The 19,314-nt window shown below is 48.4% G+C and overlaps 1 protein-coding gene across 1 annotated transcript; it reads right to left on the bottom strand.

The window, feature by feature from the left end:
• Positions 1-114: 114 nt before the first annotated feature.
• SFXN4 (sideroflexin 4) lies at positions 115-18,982 on the bottom strand. Its single transcript, XM_005902791.2, has 14 exons — positions 18,804-18,982; positions 17,254-17,319; positions 15,979-16,053; positions 15,052-15,078; positions 14,914-14,968; positions 14,200-14,225; positions 13,241-13,294; positions 13,100-13,156; positions 12,902-12,967; positions 12,125-12,203; positions 10,492-10,607; positions 7,465-7,550; positions 4,588-4,705; positions 115-2,875 (listed from the first exon to the last, which is right to left on the bottom strand). Exons 1-14 carry the CDS (start codon positions 18,840-18,842, stop codon positions 2,798-2,800), a joined length of 942 nt encoding a protein of 313 aa, XP_005902853.1. The 5' UTR covers positions 18,843-18,982; the 3' UTR covers positions 115-2,797.
• Positions 18,983-19,314: the final 332 nt, after the last annotated feature.

The raw sequence follows: 19,314 nt of genomic DNA, 5'->3' as shown, positions 1-19,314 counted from the left end.
GTCTGTATTGGATCTTTCATTTATCCTGGGTGGTAGACATTTGTTAAGGAAAAAAATTTTAAAACAGTCCCTTTTTGGTTGGTGTCAGGGGAGGATTTGAAATGAAGTGATGTTTACTGGGGCAAACAATTGAAAATTAAATCTGCACTTTATGAAAATGAATACTAACGTCTTTTTCACCCTCTTTTTTTTTTTATATATTACTGTATTAGCTCATGATCAAAGTTGTTGAAATGACAAATTTATGATACAGAAATAAAGTGAAATATTTTGATATTCAGCACTTTTAGGCATAAATTGTGCCCTTTCTCCGCACTCCAACCAAACGAAAGTAAAAACCCTCTCTGTCAAATGTGGACCCCCTGGGGATTATCCGAAGACCTATTTGAGTGTTCAAGCAGTCTGGCTCCTTCCACCCCTGCCTTGGCCCTTCTTTCCTTACCCGGTCCTCCTCCACGCCCCCTTCCTGGAGCTGACTGTAAGGTCCAAGTGTCATCTTTGAAAAGATGTCCTCACATTACTGCTGTATCCTCGATCAGTGGCTAAATCTTCCCTTGGAGCCTTTGCACATTTGTCATTTTGTTTAGTAGGAACTTGTGGCTACATGGAGCTGACTGGTGGATCATTTTGACTGGTTTTGTCCTTCTAGGCTGTGGTGAAACACCTTTTACCAAATTTGGAGATAACTGTCATTGTGGCCCAGGGAAAACTGAAAGCCACAGGTGCATTGTTTCTTTTTTAAGATTTATTTTTTTGGCTGTGGTGAGTCTTCATTACTGCATGCAGGCTTTCTCTAGTTGCGGTGAGCGGTGGCCACTCTTCATTGTAGCGTGAGGGCTTCTCACTGCGGTGACTTCTGTGGAGCGTGGGCTTATAGGGCTCACGGGCTTCAGTAGTTTCGGCTTCCAGGATCGAGAGCACAGGCTCTAGTTGTACAGCACGGGCTTAGTTGCTTTACAGCCTGTGGGATCTTCCCAGACCAGAGATCAAACCGGTGTCCCTAGCATCGCAAGGCAGATTCTTAACCACTGGACCCCCAGGGAAGCCCCACAGGTGTGTTCAGAGAGGACTTGCGGCAGGGTGTGTGAGAAACATTCTCCATCCGGTACACAAGCATGGTGCCTGCTCTACACTGTGCTCTGTGTATCGCATCCTGGGGCTTCCTTGATGCCCACGACAATGTTCTTACTCTCAAGATGCACCATCTGTGGGGGCGTAGGGTCAGCAAACAGGCCATGGCATGGCCGTGTGGCAAGTGCTAGGCGAGACATGAGCGCTATGGGAGCACATTGGAGGGGCACCTAATTCAGTCTTGCGAATCCTTTAAGGCTCCCTGGAGGAAAGTGATTAGCATCCAAGTCAGACCTGAAGCCCAGGGAGAGGTTAACCTGGAACAGAGGGAACAGCGTGTGGGAAGGCTCAGAGACACTGATGGATGTCAGTACAGAGTGAGGAGGGGGAGTGGCAAGAGAGGAATAAAGTCTTCTACCTGCTGTGGCAAGGAATTTGGACTTCATCCTGGTGTACTGGGAGGCCATTTAAGGCTTTTAAGCAGGTGTGGTTTAGAAGAGCAGGCTAGAAATGGATTGATGAGCAATACCAGCAGGGGATGCTGTTGGACTGAGCCATGGTGGTGGCAGACAGAGGGGTGAGTTCTAGCGGCTTAACACTATCTATCCGGCTGCTGAGTCTACTGAATGGGGTGGGGGCAGGAGGGGAGTAGGGGGTGATGCCAGTGGTCCTAAGCTGGTAAGTGGCAGTGTCATTTCCTGAGACTGGGAGGGAAAGATGCTCCCAAATGTATGTCCGGATGGCAGACTGCAGGGGACAGTGGATGTGGGCCTGTTGCTCAGGGGAGAGCCAGCCTCATGACAGGCCTGCCCAGTGGGCAGTGGCCGTGTCAACAGCACTGGGGGGCACGGATGACAGCAGCCTCAGCAGTGGAAGGTGGGGTGGAAAGACTGAGGGCAGAAAACTCTTTGAAAAACTTTGGCTACACAGAGGGGTGTTTGTTTTTTCATGAGCCAGGTGACTCATGCAGTTGAAATGCTCCTGGGAAGAAGCAGAGGAGGGAGGCTGAAGCCAGAGGGGGCAGTGAAGGCTGCAGAGCCAGGGCCCGAGGAAACAGGCAGGGTTGGTCAGGCCCAAGCCCAGGACACTGCTGATCACGCAGGGAGGAGGGGAGGCTGGGCGTGGGTGGATGGAGGTCAGCAGGCTTCATGCCGGGAGGCCGATAGCCTTGGCTTTCACCGTGGAGGGCGAAAACGAGTCATCTGCCAGGGAGGAGAAAGGAGGAGCTGGGTAGCAGCTGGCAAAGGTTTTAAGCAGCTGTCCCAACAGGAGTAAGCTGAGAAGGCAAACACCATTGCTTTGGGGGTGGAAGGCCTTCACTCACACCCCACCATTGTACCTGGAGGTAGGCTAGCAGTTTAATGCCTGTGCTTTGGGCACGTGGACCTTTCTCCTTCCTTTTCACTCAACTCTATAGACGAGTTTATTGGTGATTTCACAGTATCCTTTCACAGGCTGACAAACAAATAGAAAACGGAATCTTACATCACACACACATCCCCTTAGCAACTGCACATCGTGTGTCAGGACAGCTCCCGTTTCTCTTCTTCCAACCAAGCCTGTTTAACCCGAGGCAGGACCAGTCTCGGCAGGTGTCATTGTAAGCCATCCTGTTGGCACAGACACCTGTGGGGTTTCCAGGACACTTCTGGCAGGGTTCTTGACACTGAAACCTTAGAGGAAGGTTTTCACGCAGGAACCAAATGAATGCAGCTAAAACGCACACCTACACCCCTCTGTTATAGAAGAGTTCTGTTTCTTCGGTTGCTGACTGAATTTCCTTTTCAAGCTCGCTGCACTGTATCTAAAAAACAAAGTTAAATTCTTAATATGCATATTCAGTTTTTTTGCCTTAGAAGTTAAAAAAAAAATTTTTTTCAGGAGTTCCCAGTGCTCGAATGGTTAGGATGTTAGGATTTGGAGCTTTCACTGCCAAGGGCCCCTGGGTTCAATCCCCAGTCGGGGAACCAAGGTCCTGCAAGCCATGTAGTGTAGCAAAAAAAAAAGTTCAGAAAGCATCTATTTCAGTCCAATCTTTTCAGTGATGTCTAAAAAAAAAATTAACCTGGAATTCATGGGCAGTTCAGTGGTTAGGACTCCATGTGGTCACTGCTGAGGGCCCGGGTTCAATCCCTGGTCAGGGAACTAAATCCCACGCATTGTGAGGCTTGTAGGATCTTAGTTCCTTGACCAAGGGCTGAGCCTGGGCCCCATGGATTGCAAGTTCAGAGTCCTAACTACTAGACCATCAGGAAAGTCCCTTATAAACGTTCTTATGGAAAATTTCAAATATAAATAAATGCTGCAGCTCACACAATGTCTGAGGAGGTACCCTGGGCAGGGCCCTGGCAGAACGTCTCTTAGCCCTGCACTCTATCTGCAAGCCACCCCGGGCAGGACAGGACCACCATTCAGTCACCTCAAGCCCACCTTGGATCAACAAGGTATTTTAAACGTCCAGCAAATGCCAAGACTTGCTTGGTGGGGGTCGGGGGTGGTGGTCGTGACAGGAACAAGCATTTCAGCCAAGAAATGCTGGAAATCAGTATCTACTACATTAGTAATGTCCTTGCTATCAGCAACAAGCCTTTGCAGAGGTATGACCTCCGTCTGTCTTTAATAGAAACTAAGCCTCAGAGAGTTTTAGCAGATTGACCAGGGTCACGGATGAGCTGGGAATCTGAGTCCAGGCAGTCTGACTCATCACAGATAATAATATATCCTGCTCTATAGAGCAGCAGGGGCTTCCCAGGTGGCGCTAGTGGTAAAGATTCCAAGTGGTAAAGAATCTACCTGCCAGTGCGGGAGACAGACTTGGGTTCGATCCCTGGGTCAGGAAGATTCCCCTGGAGTAGGAAATGGCAACCCACTCCAGTATTCTTGCCTGGGAAATCCCATAGACAGAGAAGCCTGGTGGGCTACAGTCCATGGGGCTGCAAAGAGTCGGACATGACTAAGCACACACAGAACAGGTGTTACTGGCTGCACGTGAGCATTTAAGATTAAACTAGGTTAAAAATGCAATCCCTCAGTCATATTAGCCATGTTTCCAGTGCTCAATAGCCAGCTGTGATGAGGGTCTACACATACTGGACAACACATACACACCGTTTCCATCACTGCGGAAACTCCATGGGATGGGGGGGTCACTATAGTATCTCATGAAGCTTTAAACTATCTCAAAGTTGTTTTTTTTTTTTTGACTGTCCCAGAAAAACACTTCGGATACACAGTTAAGAAAAACAGAATCCAAAACTGTACAAGTCATCTGCAGGGTGGGATTATGCGTAAATGATGTTATTTTGTTTTCAGTTCAGTCGCTCAGTTGTGTCCAACTCTTTGAGACCCCATGAATCACAGCACGCCAGGCCTCCCTGTCCATCACCAACTCCTGGAGCTCACTCAAACTTATTCCTCTGTAAACTTGGCCTGATTTTTTTTCAGAGAATGAGTTATCTCACTCTGATAATGAGAAAAGACAATTTTTTTAAGAGGAAGTTAAAGGGGGACACTTACCCGTCCGATCTGTGGGAAGACACTAAAGGAAACTGGCACCATCAATCCCATGACGAGGACAGTACAAGAAAGCTTCAGCGTCCACAGTGACCATGGATTCTGCAGGAAAAACTGGGTCCTGTAAGAAAAAGGTACCAGGGCTTTTTAATTTAATAAAAAAATTTTTTAAAAGATGGCTTACTTAAATTTTTATTTATTTTTTTGGTCTCACCACACAGCAATGCAGGGTCTCAGTTCCCCATCCTGGGATCGAACCCAGGCCACCTGCCATGCAAGCTTGGACTCACCCACTGGGCCACCAGGGATGTCTCTTCAGGGCTTTTTTAGAGGCCCGCCCTATGCTTAAATGGCAGGCAATTGTTTTGTGAGCAGCCGCAGGCCCGGCCTCCATTCCTAATCACCCCACAACAGGTGATACCAGCAGCTGCACAGATGGAGCTCTGTCTACATGTCAGGCCCGGGTCAAGCACTTCACATGCATCTGCTCACCTGCTATCCCCCGACCCTATGCTGCTGCTGCTAAATCGCTTCAGTTGTGTCCGACTCTGTGTGACCCCATAAGACGGCAGCCCACCAGGCTCCCCCATCCCTGGGATTCTCCAGGCAAGAACACTGGAGTGGGTTGCCATTTCCTTTTCCAATGCATCAAAGTGAAAAGTGAAAGTGAAGTCGTTCAGTCATGTCCGACTCTTAGCGACCCCATAGACTGCAGCCCACCAGGCTCCTCCATCCATGGGATTTTCCAGGCAAGAGTACTGGAGTGGGGTGCCATTGCCTTCTCCACCCGACCCTATGAGGTCTGTGTTATCATCATCTCCTTCACACCAACAAGAGGATGCAGCCACCGACCGGGTAAGGACCTTGTCTAACATCTTCAAATTCTCAAAAGTAAGAGGTCAGATTCTAGGACCTGCGCCCTCCTCCCCTGGACTGTGACATTCTGACCCTGACCTCTGAGACTGTGGGAAGAAGGTGCAAGAAACCCAGCCTGGGAAGTCAGTGACCTGGGGTCCTAGGGTCCAGCTAGGGCTCGGCCACTGACAGACCCTGTGCCCTCTGGTAAGTCACCTTCCCCTTCTGAGCCTTGAGACTTTCCAGAGGCAAAAATGAAAAGGTTGAGTCAGAAGGGCCACTGCGGCCACTCTGCCTTGGATACTGTCATGGGTGTGGGACGAGGTCCCTTCCAGGCACCCCCAAGGCCCACCTGGAAATGAAGACCATCTCTCCCCACCAGGCAGGTGGTACCACTGTGCAGGCCTTGGAGGATCAATCTCGAGATCCCAGCTTTCCCAGAATCCCCCACGCTGAGGTCAGCCAGAGAGGAGCAGGGGGATCCAACCCAGCAGAAGTCCCCACAGCCACCCAGCTGGATCGATCACAGGAAGTAAGAGTTGGACAGAACACTGCTGCTTCCTGAAATGCACTCCTTGTGTGGTCCAAACAGAGGCTTCCTAGCTCAGCAGCCCAGACAGAGCAGGCTGGGCCAGCACAGGGCAGGTGACCCCTCCTGGACCAATAGAATCCTTTCCCAGGAGTTTGTGAACTGCATGGAAGACAATCCGTGCCCCCAGCCCCCCAAGGTTTGCTGTGTTTTTCTCTCTCATCCAGACACTGAGGACTTCCCTAGTGGTCTAGTGATTAAGGGGCTTCCCAGGTGGAGCTAGTGCTAAAGAACCCACCTGCCAATACAGGTTAAACATAAGAGACAAGGGTTCAATCCTTGGGTTGGGAAGATCTCCTGGTGGAGGGCATGGCAACCCCCTCCAGTACTCCGCCTTCCAATGCAGGGGGTGTGGGCTTGATCCCTAGTTGGGGAATTAAGGTCCCACATGCTGTGGGGACAGCCAAAAATTAAAAAAAAAAAAAAAGGACACTGTAAGGATACGAGCTGGGAGGTGGCCACAGTCACGTGTCAATGTGAAGAAGCCCATGTACAGAGGGAAAGGAGGAAGACAACACCCACAAAGGAGAAGAGCGGACTGTCCTGCACAACAAGAGTTCTGATCCGCTGCCGCAGGCCACTCCCCCTGCCCTGTTCCTGGTATCTAAACCAACACCTCTCCTCCTATCCTAAGCTACTTCCTGCAAGTGGGGCCTCTCACACTAGCTGACCCCAGGTTCTCCTCCTAACAGGCCATGGCAGGGACTTCCTGGTTGTCCAGTGGTTAAGACGCGGTGCTGCTAATGCAGGGGACCTGGGTTTGATCCGTGGTTGAGGAATTAGATCCACAAGCTACAACCAAAAGATCCTGCATGCCACAAGTAAGAGCTGGCACGGCCAAATGAATAAATATTGAAATGGATAAATAAAGGAATGGAAAAAAAAAAAAAGGAATGGCAGTCAACTGATTCTGGGCCACTTAAGCTAATTTAGCACATGCTTGGAACGACGAGGGGACAGACTTGAGCAACATCCATAGCACATGAGAGCTGGGAAAGAAAAGTGAAAAAGCGAAAGTGTTAGACACTCAGTCATGTCTGGCTCTGCGACCCCATGGACTGTAGCCTGCCAGGCTCTTCTGTTCCTGGAATTCTCCAGGCAAGAATACTGGCCCGCAAATCCTCCACACTCATCTTTCTATCATCAGAAATGAGGAATCGAGCCTCAGCAGGTGCAGGGACATGCCCAAGGAGTAGATGTAACCGAGGACAGAGCCTGGGGGAGAGTCCAGGTTTGCTGGAACGTGCACATCAGGATTTCCAGACCTGCCCTAAATCAATCCTACCATCTTAATGGTGATGAAGACTATTTAGAAGGAAGATTCCTAAAGCACCTTCTTCCTATCCCGCTCATCAGGTTCATTATTTGACAAATTTTATGCGATTTTGATGGTCAACACGTTTATTCCTTCCTGGGGATATAAGCATACCTCTTACCTTTTAAAAAAGTATGCGAAGACTTCAGGGATAAACGCAGAGGTCCCAAACAGCACAACTCTGGATGTTGCTGTATCTTTAACGGCCTAGAGGAAATGAAAAGAAAGCAGCTTAGCACATGGAGTGGGACAATTTCCAGGGATCTTGCAACTCACGACAGAGACTGGCAAACTGCCATTCTCCCCTCTCTGCACGTGCAAAGAGCTGGAAGCGGTGCTTGACCTGCACATGTACAGAAGATGCCTGGAGTTGGTGCCTGGAATGATCAGAGATGAGATTAACCTATCCCTGACTCCACAATGGTCTCCATCACTCCCACCAACCACCCCAAGTAAAATATTAAGTACAAGCAGAAGCAGCTGACAGATAAATCCTTACTTAGAACCAAATGGCAGGCCCTTTGCTGGAAAAGCTTGATTTGCCACTGAGGACATCTCCACATTTTTCTTTCAGTCCAGAACTCTGCACACCAACCTTCCTCTCCTGAACCTCCCCCAGTTAATCCCACTCCTTCCAGTAGGGGAAGCCCAGCTCCGAGTGCACTGGCATGGCATCATGTCCGCATGTAACATGCATGAGCCTGCCTGCATGCACCCATCTTTAGCTTGTGTGATGAACAGTGTGTTATACAATTTTATTTTGCATAAACATGCATGTATAGTCTATACCTGTTGCCATCTTTTCTATAATATACGTTACTCTCTATATTGAACTTTTAAACATATCCCTGACAGTACGGATTATATACACAAAATCAGGTGTATTTAAGGGCAACATCGGAGATGTTCAAGGGAAATTTTGACTATAGATGACACTTGCATTGCAACGTCAGAACCCAACCCCTGGGTAAGACACAACTCTACACGCTCAGTGCAAGACAGACAGGCACTCTGCCCACTCGGCCCTCCCCTGAAATCTGTTCTGTGCACTTCCGGCCTCCTGTGACTCCGTGGCTACAGCCCATTGTTCAGGCTTCTCTACTGTTGCCCACGTGCCTGTTTTCTGCCTAGGACACTAATGCTCAGCTCATCTGATCCCCTGTAGGAATGCCCTTCCCCCACGAGGACAGAGGGCTGCAAGAAGGGTGGCTTTTAAAAATAACCTTTCAGGAGTATAAGATAAAGTCACTCGACTCCAAGAAGAAAAGAGTAGTGGCTGAGCCTGGTGTGCTTCGGCGTCAGCAGGGCAAGGCCGGCCTCTCTCCATTTGTCTTGTGTGGAAGGGAAGACATTGCAAACCAGACACCAGTCATGAGACACTGCGAGATGCGTGATGGCCTGCAACTGAGTAGGCGGCAGAGCCAGTCAAAGGAAAACAGCGTGGACTAGGCTCCTGAAATCTGATCAAAGGTGCCTTATTACAATCAGATATTGCTGGTTACGCAGTTTCTGAAATTTTAGCTGAAGAAAAGAAACCTTCCGGTGACAGGGAAGTGACGAAAGAATGATCAAGCTTACGCACGGTCACAGACATTTTATTCTTAAGAGAAAGATCACCTTTTTTTTTTTTAAAGTAGATCATCAAACCTTTCTTTTACCCTAAATTGGCTGTGTTGCAAACAAGGAAGCTCCTCTCAATAAGATGGGCTAGATAACTGGGTAGCTAGCAGGGCCCGAGGCTCCCTCCCAGCCCCTGGAGAGAAGCGATGCTGACCGGTGAGGGGGTGGGTCTCCAGAGCCCAGCAGAGCACCCGAGAGGTGGGAGGTGCTGAAGAACAACTTGTGGATTAGGCATTTGCTCTCGTGCTTCTCACCATGCCCTGCAGTTAAAATTCAGTTGAAGAAAAATGCCAAAACACATCCACACACAGAGTTGTAAACAAGTGGTCAGAGCGGCATCAGGGGCAAAGCCAAAAATTGGACACAATCCAAATGTCCATCGCCTGGGGAGTAGACAAGCAAAACATGGTACAGCCATACAGTGGGAGACTGCTGCTGCTACGTGGCTTCAGTCGTGTCCGACTCTGTGCGACCCCAGAGACGGCAGCCCACCAGGCTCCCCCGTCCCTGGGATTCTCCAGGCAAGAACACTGGAGTGGGGTGCCATTGCCTTCTCCGACAGTGGGAGACTACTCTGCAATAAAAAGCCATGCCCTACCAATGCATGAAAAGATGGATGAACCTCAAAAGCCAAAGAGGCCAGACACAAAAATACTGTGATTCACTTGCATGACACTTCTAGAAAAGGTAAAACAATGAAGACATGAAGCAGATCAGGGTTTCCCTGGGGCTGGGGGTGGGAGGGGGAGTGACTGAAATGGGCCCCGACAAAACTTTCAGGGGGATGAACATGTTTTAAAATTGGACTGTGGTGGGACTTCCCTGGTGGTCCAAGGGCTAAGACTCTGCTCCCAGTCTTGGTCAATCCCTGGTCAGGGAACTCGATCCCACAAGCAGCAGCTAGGAGTTTCCGCATGCCACAACTAAGACCCAGTATGCCAAATAGTAAAACTTAAAATAATAATAAAATAAATCTCGATATGTATTTGGGTTCTCTGGTAGCTCAGCTGGTAAAGAATCTGACTGCAATGCAGGAGATCCCAGTTCGATTCCTGGGTTGGGAAGATCCGCTGGAGAAGGTGGTGCTAGTGGTAAAGAACCTGCCTTAGCAGAAGAGACGTGGGTTCAATCCCTGGCTCAGGAAGAGAGGAGGGCATGGCAACCGACTCCAGTATTCTTGCCTGGAGAATCCCACAGACAGAGGAGTCTGGAGGGCTACAGTCCATAGGGTTCCAAAAAAGTCAGACACGACTGAAGCGACTTAGCACAGCACACACTTAATGTATCTATATAGATGACTGATAGATGGTCAGATATTCTATTGGTTCTGTTTCTCTGGAGAACCCAGATACCACATCATCTTTTAAACATCAGAGTGCAAATGTAAACTGCCTCTGAGCATCATGAGAAACGACAGATCAGAAAAGGCTGAAGGGAGATGTGAATTTGTTACCAGCTCTCAGACTGACAATTAAATTCTTTGCCCCAAAGGCAAGCAGCTTAAAGCTCCAAGGCGTGCGTCCCCTACCTTTGTCCCGGCTTTTCTGGAATAACCTATGACATTGCCTTCCTTGTCCATGACCTCGATCCCACGCATGGGCTCCAAACTTCGGGAGGCGATCACGTTCATCCCACTGAGCTGGGCTGTGGATGTAAAGAAGGAAACAGAGGGATGAGTGTGGGTCCAGTGAAGGGACATATTTCCGAAGGTCACGCCTCTTTCTCTGATGGGTGTGCTTTGCCGATCCATGGGTGGTCACCTGACACATAAAAGGTCAGCTTTCTCCTGGGCTGTGGAGTAGGGGTCAGAACTGCTGGCCTCTCAGTCTTGGATTCTGACTACAACTCAGCCCCAAGTCCTGACACCTTTAATGGGATTCCCAGAAAAACCCCGGGGCCCTTGAAATATGCCTGCCTTCTTTGCTGAAGCTGGCTTGACCCAGTTTCTATAACATAATTTCCCAGATTTTACCACTGACCTAATTCTGCCAACTCTTCAAGCTGCTTTGATTTCCAAGCCCAAATGCTGAGTGTGAATTACCGAACTTGCAGACTGGCAAATTTAAAACAGTTGGTTAATATCTCTGTCCCTCCCTTAGAGTCAGACCTGCTGCTGCTGCTGCTGCTAAGTCGCTTCAGTCATGTCTGACTCTGTGCGACCCCATAGGCAGCAGCCCACCAGGCTCCCCCGTCCCTGGGATTCTCCAGGCAAGAACACTGGAATGCATTGCCATTTCCTTCTCCAATGCATGAAAGTGAAAAGTGAAAGTGAAGTGGCTCAGTCATACCCGACTCTTAGCGACCCCATGGACTGCAGCCCACTAGGCTCCTCTGTCTATGGGATTTTCCAGGCAAGAGTACCTGGAGTGGGGTGCCATCATCAGACCACTGGTTTGAAATCCCCAAGACTACTACTTCCTCCCTGTGTAACCCTAGAAAATCTCCCTAACCGCCCCTTGCCTCAGTCTCCTCATCTGTAAATGGGGATACTATTACCTGCCCCTAAGTTGTTGTCAAGATTCAGTGAAATAATATATGGACAAGGCTTGTACAGTCTTTACAAAAAGATGGAGATGTAGCGAATGGACGTGCGGACACAGAGAGGGGTGGGCGGTGGGGGACGAACTGGGAGACTGGGATTGACGTATATACACCACCATGTATAAAACCGAGAGCTAGTGGGAAACTGCTGTGCAGCGCAGGAGCTTAGCTCAGCGCTCTGTGATGACCTGGAGGGGTGGGATGGGGGCGGTGGGAAGGAGGTTCAAGACGGAGGGTAAATGTGTATACACACACTCATATACACACAGACATACATATAGCTGATTCCCTTTGCTGTACAGCAGAAACTAACACTGTAAAGCAATTATATTCCAATAAAAAATTTTAAAAATAAAAAATATTAATTGGAATATAACATTTATTATAAATAATATATTTATTTATTTATATAAATATAAATAAAATGTAATTTGTGTTTCCAGGTTTGTGTTCATCCTTTGACAACTCAATGGGTATCTACAGAGAAAGTGTCATTTCTCAAACCCAAGACCCCATCTGGACCTGGGAGCACCAGCAAGCTGTAAATGGTGGCTCTCACCAGCTGCCTTGAGGCCCAGAGACTGGGGTATCCCTGAAGATGGAGACAGGCTCCTGCTTACCAAGAATGATGACGGGAATGAAGTTTCTGCTCAGAACGCTATTCATTGAAAGCCTTACTTGGAGCAGACGAGGGAATAACTAGAAAATGAGAGAGACAAATCATTATTGCATGGGATCAGCAGAGAGCTAGTGTCAACTCAGTTCCTGTTACAGGGCAGGACCCTGCACGTGTCTCCACATATTTCTTGTTTTAATTCCTGCAACAGTGAAGTGTTCTCCCTGATCATCAGAGGAACACTTGGAGACTTAGGCTACAGAACGTGTCCAGAGTCACTAAGATATTACGGATTTGAGCCAAGATGTGAACCCAGGCTCACCAGACTCTGAAGTCTACATTTTCACTCATTACAGTATCCTGACATTGAAAGCAACACACAATTTGTATAACATGTTTACAAACATGACATTATTTTTTGGTTTTGGTCGCATACTGCTGCATATGGGATCTTAGTTCCCTGACCAGGGATCAAACCTACACCCCCTGCAGTGGAAGTTCCGAGTCTTAACCACTGGACCACCAGGAAAGTCCCCTGAATTAATTTTTTTATGAAAGATACTAGTACTGAGTCCATGCCTAGAAACTTAGGGGAAAAAAAAATCACATAATTTTGGGGTTGTAGGATTACAGGTAACTTTGATTTTCTTCTTTATGTCTTAATCATACTTTCTAAATTCAGTTAGAACACACAATTTTGATTCTGAGGAGTAAAAGATTTGACACATTTAAAAAATACATATGCCCAAAAAACAAACAAACAAACAAACAAAATACATACGCCCAAAAAAGTTGAAGACACAATCACTCCTGCTCCTAGTAATAAGCTCTCGTGTGCACGGCGATCCTAGGGAAAAACAAACGTTCATATTTAGCAAATACCACAGTTTTACCCAGGAAAGATAATTCCAACACACACACAAAATCGCCAAAAGAAACAGTGTGAAACTGCATGGCCTCTGGGCCTCGTAATACTCACATAGCTTGCGTTTCCATTGACGATGTTGAAGGCTGTACTGTAGGTGTAGAAGGAAGCCTACAGGAAGACAGAGGCGAACACGTCACATTTTGGTTTCAAGTGCAACAAATTCAATAATTCTGAAATAGAAAGAATTGCTACCTGAGGTAAAATCATGGACTTCAGACTTTTCACTGGCAGCATTGACAGAAATAGCTGTAAAGAAAGTAAAGCACATATAGACTACTATACATAAAATAAACAAGGACCTACTGTGTAGTACAGAGAACTATAGCCAAGATCTTGTAATAACCTACAGTGGAAAAGAATCTGAAAAAGAATACATATATAATGAATCACTCTGCTGTAAACCTGAAGCACTGTAAATGAAGTATACTTCAATTAAAGAAAATAAAGCAGAACTGAGAGTGTCTTGGGGTGGGGAGGGAAGGCTTGTGGTACACAGAATCTCCCCAGGGAGATGTAGAACCGAGTCTCCAAGAGTGGGGCAAGAAGCAGAAGATGTGGATGCTGGGGGCAAGTGGCCCATAGACAGGTGGTGTTGGATGGGCCCCCACGGGCAGTGAGAGCCCGGGGGGTGCCTCACGGTGGTCCCTGTCTCCAGACGTGCAATCGAGCAGGGTGGTTGAAAAGCAGCATTTTAATTTATTTTAAATTAAATTTGCAGGGGGCAGAGGAGTGCTGTCACTTAGTAAGCATGCCTCATGAGAGCCAAGGTGGACAGCCTCACTGCGGGGGGGAGGGTGATTCCAGGTCCCAGGGGAGGGCCTGCCTGATTAGGGGGGAGGGGGCTTGGGGAGAGGAGGTGACAGCCAGTGACATGGGCCTGTGCCACAGAGCATGTCCTAACTCATCTACCTCCCCCTTAGAGCTTGGCACATGGTAGGTATTCAAAGAAAGGGTTACCTTGCGACACTGTGTATCCACAACAGGCCCTGATGCCCAGGGCGATAAGTAGGGGTGGGGTGTGCACAAGGGTCAGAGGTGAGAGGTCCTAACCATCTATCAGATAGTCACGGGACAGGGTCCCAGAACTTAGGAGATGGATGGACGTCCTCCTGACCCCTTGGCTTCTTAGTGGTGAATGGTAGCTTACTTACCGTGGGCGCTGTGAAAGGCAGGAGAGCTGGCGAAAAAGACAAGAGGGTCAGTGACGGCAGAGAGGGTGGGAAACCGCCCACCCTGAAGCCTCTTCTCAGGCACGGGAGTCAAAGGATATTTTTTACACACTTTTCTTTCTAATACAAATAACAACTACCTGCATGAGGCAAAACTGAAAACCAGCACAGCAGAGGAAGGCCTGACCAGGCTTTCTCTCAATGAGGGTAAGTGGTCACTTGTTGCAAGTCTTTTTTCACCCTTCCAGGTGAACTCAATACATCTGTGACACTGTGACTTACAAGACATATGTATTTGGTCTTCATCCCTATTCCTGGCACAGAGATCCTAAAACCCTTGAAATTTCCTAAGTGAGAAGGGGGATAAAGGTGAAAGGAGTATCTCTTATTCTTTTTTTTTTTTTAATTTATTTGGCTGCACCAGGTCTTAGCTGTGGCATGCAGTCTAGTTCCCTGGTCAAGGATCGAACCTGGGCCCCCTGCGTTGAGAGCATGGAGTCTTAGCCACTGGACCAAGTGCCTCTCATTCTTCAAAGCAAGCCCCTTTCAACCACACCTGAGATAATGTCAATACGGTGGCTTTGGGAAAGCACCGAAGGATGGGGCTGGTTGCCAGGGGAACCAACCACATGATTTGGAGGGAGGCAAGGTTTTCTAAAGGTTACAAACCACTTGTGAGAATTAGAATCAACTCACCTGCAGGTCGAAAAGGACCAGGGATTAGTCTGCTATTGTCAGGATGCACTGTGGACTTCAGAGGGGTAAACACAAAGGTGAGTCTGCTGTTTGGTTTCGCTATTTTAGGCTAAAAATTAGGATGGGGCTGAAACTTACAAGACTTCTCTTCCAAGCTTCTTGTATCTAAAAAGAGAAAGACCAAGCAATAGCTTTTAAAGGTGGCTCGGCAGCCAAAATAGCTCCTCTCCAGTTTCATTTCTGGTACCACCTCTGCTACCTTTCAGAGAGTGGAGGGTGAACTGTTTTCTACCACGGGGGCAAAGCAGATCAAAACAAGTAAATCAAATGAATGAACTAACAAGAAGCACAAATAAGAGCCACATGAAAATGACCAAAACATTAAAAAGCCCCCCAAGTCTGTGACCTTGGAGAGGCCAACTTCTAACTCACCCCTTGGGGGAGTCCCTGAATGCAGCCAGCCTCCCCCAGCTCAGAGTGGAGCAGGCTGTGTGCAAACCACACCATTAGCCAAGTCACTGTAACAGAGCCAGGTGTGAGTTCAGAGGCCCCAACAAGTTCTTAGAAAAACCAAGTTAAACATGCGAGCTTTCCGCAGGCTGCCTCAAGGGATTGATGTTTGTGGGCTCTGGAAAGCCCCATTTGCTGCAAGGTAGATAACAAACACTGGGCTTAAGTCTTTGGGCAGGGGCTGTAACCCCGCCCTGTAACACTGCTTCTAACAGGGAGCAGATGCTGACTTCAGAGGCCTGCCAGAATTCTGGAATTGGCCATGGGGCTCGGGAGTCAGCTACAGAGAACACCCATAACAGATATTACAACTGCCAATCTCTGTTGCACAGGAGGAACCCTATGCTTTTTCCCCTTAATACTAGTTCCTAACAGTCATAACTCATATTCATCTAGCTTACAAGAAGGAGTCCTAACTATATTTTAAAAGCTAACCCAACTGAGTAGTGTTTATGATGACAAAATCCCACTTGAGTTCAGACCATGCAGTTGGAATCACCTGAAGGCAGCGAAGCCCAGCCTTGAGCCATGCACACCTGGGAACAAGAAACATACCCTTTTGTCCTCCAGGTCACCTCTGGATGCATCTTCATTTGTTAACAACAGTTGCCTTGATTTTTCTATTTTTTCCTACAATTAGATATAAAGAAATCAAGCAATGATCTCAACTTCAGATTTATCCACAGATTTAAGAATCACATGCTTAGTAACACCTGATTTTAATTTTTTTTTTTTTTTTTACTTCTCCAAGAGGCTTGCAGGATCTTAATTCTTGATCAGGGATTGAACCCACACTCTCAGTATTCTACTGCATGAATATAGCATTTTCTATTTCTCTATTTCCCTACTGATGTGCATTCAGCTTGTTTCCTATTTTTCTCTATTATAAACAAAATGACAGGGAACATTTATTTGAGCACAAAGATGGAAGTGTCCCGGTGGATCTGGCTGAAAGTGTCATTGCTGGTCTCTCATGAAGGGTTTCTCTTCCTCTTCATCCCTCAGCCACACCTGGTTCAAACTCTCATCTTTCACTTAGACAATTGAGTCATCTCCTGAACTGATCATAGTCTGGGTCCCTCTGGTTACTCACCACATGGCTAAGTAAAAATCCCTCTTGTCTGAATGATACACAAGAACCTTCCAGAACTGTCTGGTTCCCCTGAGTTAAAAGACTCAGTAACTGGGTGACCTGGCCCCTGGCTCCCTCCCCTTTGCTTACAGTCCTGTCTTCCTGACAGTTCCTCCCTGGCCCACCCTCTCTCCCTCCCAGCCTTCTTTAAACAACCTCCCCCCTGCTGCACCTTGCCCTTAGAGCCCTGGGTCAAGGTCTGTGACTAGCTTTGCTAGTCTGTCCTCCATTACCAGGGAGGTTTATTTTTGAAACCACCAGCACCAGGCCCAGGGTTTGGTTGGTTATTGTTGTTTAGTCAATAAGTCGTGTCCAACTCTTTTGTGGCCCCATGGACTGTAGCCCGCCAGGCTCCTCTGTCTATGGGATTTCCTAGGCAAGAATACTGGAGTGGGTTGCCATTTCCTTCTCCAGGGGATCTTCCAAATCCAGGAATTGAACCTGTGTCTCCTACATTGCAGGCAGATTGTCTACCATGAAGTCACTCACCCAGGAAGCCAAGATTTGGTACTACCTGTTAAATGGATGTCTGTTTTTATGTAGCAACCTTCCCATCTCACAAGTTCACTCACAAGGAGTAAAAACATGATAATATACATGGATTCTGCTATTTCAACTGCTTTGAAAAGGGAGATACAACCTTCACATTTCAGAATAAAATGTGAAATCCACTATTTTGAAAACAAGAAAATACTTACAATTGAAAGGACCAAATTCGTAGGATCCAACAATTCTGTCCACTGAAGAAATCTTTGAATAAAAGACTTAAGAGGGGCAGGAGCACCAGAGAGGTTAATGGCAGCAGAAAAACAAAAACAGGTAATAATAACAGTTAACATTATTTTCAGAACCTCAGAGGGCCTTCTCCTTGCAGCATCTCCTAGAATCCTCACAACATCCCCATCTTACAGGTGAAGACACTGAAGCTTCCAAGGGCTCATGAATGTACTCAAGGAAGCCCAACCAGGAAATGACCCAATGGCCTGTGCTTTTCACTTCGAATTGCTCTTGAGGATTAAAAGCCCAGACTTTAGAGTCAAATGGACCTATGTTCACTCCCCACATTTCACCTTGAAGCACTGCCTATTAAGGTCTTAGAATCTGTTTCTTCACACCCCTTGGGTGATTATAAGGCTTGCATGCACGCTATGTCACCTCGTTGCAGCCCTAAGGACTGTAGCGTACCGGGCTCCTCTGCTCATGGGATTCTCCAGGCAAGAATACTGGAGTGGGTTGCCATTTCCTCCTCTGGGGATCTTTCCCACCCAGGGAGTGAACCGGAGTCACCTGGAAAGTCTGGTTATAAGGCTTATCTCCAGTCATAAAGAACTGAACTCTCCAGTGAAGGCTCAATAAAGGCAGTTTGGTTCACATATGGAGAAAGGAGGCTTGGTTTGCTTCCCAATGCCCACAGACTTTGCAGTGACTCCCTCTTTGAGACCTGGCTCTGCTAGGACAACTTGAGTTTCTTGTCCTTGACTTTCCCGCCTAAGAGAAAGGAGCTAAGCTCTTCTCTAGGTCAAGGCTGAATGAGAACACTCTAGACACGTGCTGTCCAATTAACCACATGTGGCCAGGCCAATTCGAGATGTGCTGTATGTGGAAACCATACACAAAGACTTCTAGAGAAAAGGATGTAAGAAATCGCATTCATAATTTTTTATATTGGTTACATGTTGAAATGTTAATATTTTGTTTCTACTGGGCTAAATGCAATATATTAAAATTACAAGGTAAAAAGTCATATATATTTTTTTAATGTGACTACTAGAAAATTTGGAATTACCCACGTGGCTCCATCCTATTTCTATTGGACAGAGCCTCCGGTCACTGCCTGGAGGCGGGGCTTCCCGCAGCCCGGAATCTCACGGTCGGGCGGCTGAGCCTACAGACTCCTGTGGGGCTCCTGGGGAGGACCTGTTTTGTGCCTCTCCAACCTGGTGCTCAGCAACAGCCTGAGCAGCAGAAGCAGACCCCTGAGGGGTGGGAAGTGACTCCTGGTTCGTGCGATCTGCAGGGTGACACTGCGTTACCCTCCCTAGCCAAGTCTGCGGCAGAGGCGACGCACGCTAACCGCCGTGGCCGTCGGCATCCTGCAAGCTTGGCTTTCCCTTCGTTCCCTCCCCGGGGTCTGAGACGGGAAGGCGGGTGCTGCGACCACGTGGCCTGCCCAAGGTCACGGTGGCCAGCGGCGACTCCAGGCCGCGCGGCCCTCCCCGCCCCCAGCTGCGCCGGGCCCGGGCCGTACTTGGCGTTCGGTGATCCAGAAGCGCACGTTGGGCTCCATGCGGGCGGCGGCGCCGCTGCACCCTGGGAGCCGCCCGGCTCCTGGCGCTTCTTCCTCCTCTTCCGGGCTCCTCTTCCTGGGACCTTAAGAGCTGCCAGGAAAGACCGCGGCGGCCGGGCCTGGCGGGGAGGAGGAGCCAGGCGGCGAGCCCCGCCCCGGGCGCGCGCGCGTCCCCTGTCCCGGCTCCCGGCTCCCAGGCCCGCGCGCCCTCGGCTCCTCTGTACCGCGTGCGCTCTGTTCCCGCTCCCGGGTTCCTGCACCCCAGCTGTTGCCTGGAGCCCACCTCCCCCATAGGCCAGGTCTTCCCTACAGCGAAGATCCGATCAAGGGCGCGAGGCACCTTCCACAGCCTCACCCTGCACTCCTGCACAGGTTTTTTAATCCTCGGAAATCCCTTCGATTGCAGCCGAAGTCCAGCGGACACAGGATAGGGGGGTAGGACGCACTACATAATTTGTGCGGCCCGGTGGTA

Source organism: Bos mutus, chromosome 26 (assembly GCF_027580195.1).
Source record: "Bos mutus isolate GX-2022 chromosome 26, NWIPB_WYAK_1.1, whole genome shotgun sequence".
NCBI lineage: Eukaryota > Metazoa > Chordata > Mammalia > Artiodactyla > Bovidae > Bos > Bos mutus.
The sequence above is the reverse complement of the archived record's forward strand: the minus strand, read 5'-3'. Positions and strand labels throughout refer to the sequence as shown.